Source organism: Cariama cristata, unplaced genomic scaffold (genome assembly GCF_000690535.1).
Source record: "Cariama cristata isolate BGI_N322 unplaced genomic scaffold, ASM69053v1 scaffold16565, whole genome shotgun sequence".
Classification (NCBI taxonomy): domain Eukaryota; kingdom Metazoa; phylum Chordata; class Aves; order Cariamiformes; family Cariamidae; genus Cariama; species Cariama cristata.
The window spans coordinates 70,992-74,866 of NW_009617107.1; the positions used below are offsets into that span (position 1 = coordinate 70,992).

At 35.1% G+C, this 3,875-nt stretch overlaps 1 protein-coding gene across 1 annotated transcript in view; it reads right to left on the reverse strand.

Moving 5' to 3' along the window:
* The window catches only part of SBF2 (SET binding factor 2), a gene marked incomplete at its 5' end in the record, with an annotated part of 57,127 nt that overhangs the window by 13,996 nt on the left and 39,256 nt on the right, over positions 1 to 3,875 (reverse strand). The window contains 2 exons of the mRNA XM_009700417.1: positions 16 to 143; positions 1,501 to 1,627. Coding sequence (XP_009698719.1) covers positions 16 to 143; positions 1,501 to 1,627 — 255 coding nt within the window. The remainder of the gene's footprint in view (positions 1 to 15; positions 144 to 1,500; positions 1,628 to 3,875) is intronic.

Below are 3,875 nucleotides of genomic sequence, written 5' to 3' on the forward strand. Positions count from 1 at the left end.
TTTTTAAAATCATACCTCTATTTCAGCAGGGGCATAGAGGTAATTGAAGAAAATAGGGCTCCTTTTGTGCATTTTTTCAATACATTCCCAAATACAAATTCCTTTTTTGGCATGTTTATCTCCTTTATCTTCAAACAATGTCCCTAGGGAAAATAATAGCAGCAAAAAGATAGCTTTATGATAACACATAACAAACACTAAAGCATAGCCAAAAGGAATTTCACAGAATAAATGTATAGTAAAAATCTACTACCGAATGCCACTGCAACAAGAGATTGTATCTGATGAAACAACTGCTGTGCTTTGCAACTGCAACTATTCAGTAGCGTTATATTTATAAACCTGTTCTGAAATTTACTGAAATACTTTACCGTATTCATGAATGTCCCTTTCTGCCTGCAGCTATGCTGACTCAGCAGGCCACCAAGCCCTGCTAACTGATTCTGGCCCCCACTACCCAAGGTTATCAGCCCTTCCAACCGGCTGGACCAGCAGTACCTGAAATTACTTGCTAACTCATTACAAGGAAAACCAATCAGGCTAGTGTAAATAAGTTAGCCATAGATTTCTGCTATCTGAAATTACTTTGGAAGGACAATAGTTTATCCAGAGACTACTGGAAACAGATTTTATATTGCATTAAATGGTATTTGAAAGCAAACTACCCCTAAATAAACGAACACCACCCCACCCCACGCCCTGCCCCCAATTGTAGAACCATGTAACAATCCAGGTTGGAAGGAACTACAGGAGGTCACTGACTCCCAACTCCTTGCTTTTGTTCAAATGAAGGTAAACAATGGAAATTAACTTTTTTGTTGAAATAAAATGGTTGCTCAAGTTTAGTCTGTTCCACAGTTACTACAGTTTTTAAGAAAAGCTTTCAAATTGACCATATGCCATGAGAACCACCCCATGAAGCAGTGAAATTCAGAGCACTGAAGTGTTTTGCTTAGTGAACGAGTTCCAAGAACAGCCTCAACTGTGGTTGTGTAGTCTTATTAAGAGGGCTGTGAGGGTAAATAAGGCCTTGTGACCAGTATGGTTGCACCCAATAGATGGAGTAAAATGGAAACATAAAAGAAGAGAAACACTGAAGAGAATGCAAGAGAAAGAAGTGAGAGAGAACAGAGGGAAAGGTTTTCCCTTCCTGAAACCTCATGCACTTTCTGAAGGATTCCCAGGGACTTTGTTTGTATTAAGGTATTCAGTAGGGGAAACTGAACCATGTAGATAAATTGCTAAAAAACCCTGAGGTACGGCACTTATTTCTTCCACTTTCTCTTAGTCCCAAGCATGGCTCAGGAATCATTCATTCAGAAAATTCTACATGTTCTTCACCTCCATTTTGCTTTATATTCCTGAAATGGAATTCATTACATCATCACCATGCAATGACTGGACCATGTCAAACTAGGCAAATTTTTGTAGACCAAATATTGACCAAAAAAATACTGACAACTACAAAAGCAGTATGCAATAAACAAACACCACACATACCATGTTCTAATCTTTCGTAGTCTGAATCCAGAAGAAATGTTTTAAATCGATTTGATATGTGATGAAAAGCCAAGAACTTCAGATAATATTGATTGAACTCAAACTCTGTTGGGTATTGGTTATGAATCTAAAGAAAAAAAAAAGGGAGGGGGGAGAGGATATTGAGGTATAATACAAATAGATATGTAAGAAATAATACTGTGAAATATGACAGCAAAATAATTCCCCTGTGAATGCTGACAACAAATATATCCATAGGCAACTGTCTTGTCTGTGCACACAAATCCTTCTACATTTTGTCTAAAAATATTTTAAAGCTAATTAAATTCATGTATTGTCTACGCTGCAAAAAACGTTTCAGAGCAGATAGGGTGTACTGTATAATAAGCAGTATTATACTCTGTACAAAACCCAGGATTCTTCAAAGCAATCAAACTGGACATAAATCTTTTATGATAACTCTTGAGATGCCATGTAACTTCATAGACAAAGATGCTATTCCTGGAAGCAGCTGGAAATCAAACTTTAATTGGAAGGTTTTGCACCAGACTTCTTGCTATTGCTCAGAACCCAACCTAGCAGACATGGACAGAGGTAATGCTGCAAATGATATTCCAGCTGCCATTACTGAAACAGCTAATTTCAGAAGTACTTGCTAGTCTATGCATATTTCTTCCTTTTCAAAATATGCACCGAAATACTACAGTATGAAAAAAATAAAAAACATACTGAGGAGGTGTCTTTCCGTTATTCTTTTAAAACAGTAAAAACTATGTAATGTCTTAAATTGTTATCCTCAGTTAGCCTTGGGATCTATCTAATTCAGCGAATGTCTCCAACAGCAGTCAGGAGCAGGTATTTAAGAAGACAATACAAGATTATCAGAGTACAGCACTGTGGGGTAGTTGGCTCTTCACAACTGCTTCTTCTTGAACATTATCAGAAAGAGCCTGGTGTAAGATTTTAAGCACGAAGTTTAACACTCATGGCAAAATTTTTTAGCATTAATCATTGATGATGTTTATACTTGATATCCATATAAAATTCAAGGTTCTAAAGATCTTGATGAGATACTGCTCACAGAAATGTCATGTATTAATTTCAAATTTAAAATTTACTCTTCAAATAAGTTTATTAATTGTGCTCTTTATTTTCAGAATTAAGCATGGTAATTCAGTATGAAAATTTCCAATTACATTGGAAATAAGTACCATTTGCAATTGAAAAAGAAACTGACAACTGAACTTCACATTTGAAATATGTCCCACTGTGCTCTGTCTAGCTTGACATCAAACTTGTAAAATACCTTTAGTTCTGCAATATTCCTGCGTTTTGTCTTTTGCATTCCCTCTACTCTCTTTTTTCCATTCCATCTTTTCTCTATCATCTCTACTTATCAGTTCCTCAACAGAGAAAGGCTTTTTATTAAGTACTTATGGAAACTAGTATTAGACTACTTGAAGCTCCTTATGTTTAGATTTTCACATGTGCCAGTTCAAAAAAAAAAACCCAACAAAACCAATCAGCTAAATAAAGAAAAAGTATTTAGCAAGGAAAGGTTATCTACCGAATGTACAACAGTGACAGGAAAATCCTTGGAAGGACCTATAAACACATACATAGCATTTCAGTCAGAGAATTCGTTGTTATCATAACTCAGTATCAGCTTGTGGCTAGGCATTTAAAATGCTAAGATACTTTAAGATATCTCAGTTCAATATACCCACACCTACTTTATCCCCACTTCTCCCCTGACACAAATGATTACATTCCTTCACTGTTTTGTAAGAGGAAAGCTAAGCAAAATTTTTTCTATAATAAATTCAAGACTTCAACTTCATAGACAAAGTAACTTTTTAGTTTTCCTTATAAAAAAGAAAGTATTTTTTCTGGCATATATTAGATTAAAATATAATCCAAGTACACTAATTCTGTTCAAAAATGACTTTTGAGCTGAAATCCAAAAAGTTCTACATATGCATGTGCATTTAGACACATATACACACATATACAAGTACATTAGCATACATTTTCTCTGTGTGTTAGGAGAAGTTTTCTTTAATAAAGAAAAAAAGTATTTGACATGACTTATACAGGGTCCTAATTTCTACTTATGGTCCAATAATTATTTTAATACATTTGAAGAGCTACACAAATGAGCTGCTACTAAAATCCTGTCATGGATCTAGGTGTTGTGAATGATCCCACTTCTGAGATTTCGGGAACTACAAGTAACTAGAAGTTATAATAATATAATTTACTTTTTAAGTGAAAACAACTATTGTCTAAAATATTTCTTTGATAAAGGTGAATAATGTAGTTATTGTCTGTGTTTTAACGGCTGGGGCTGGTTTCCGCACACTTTGGGGTGGGGA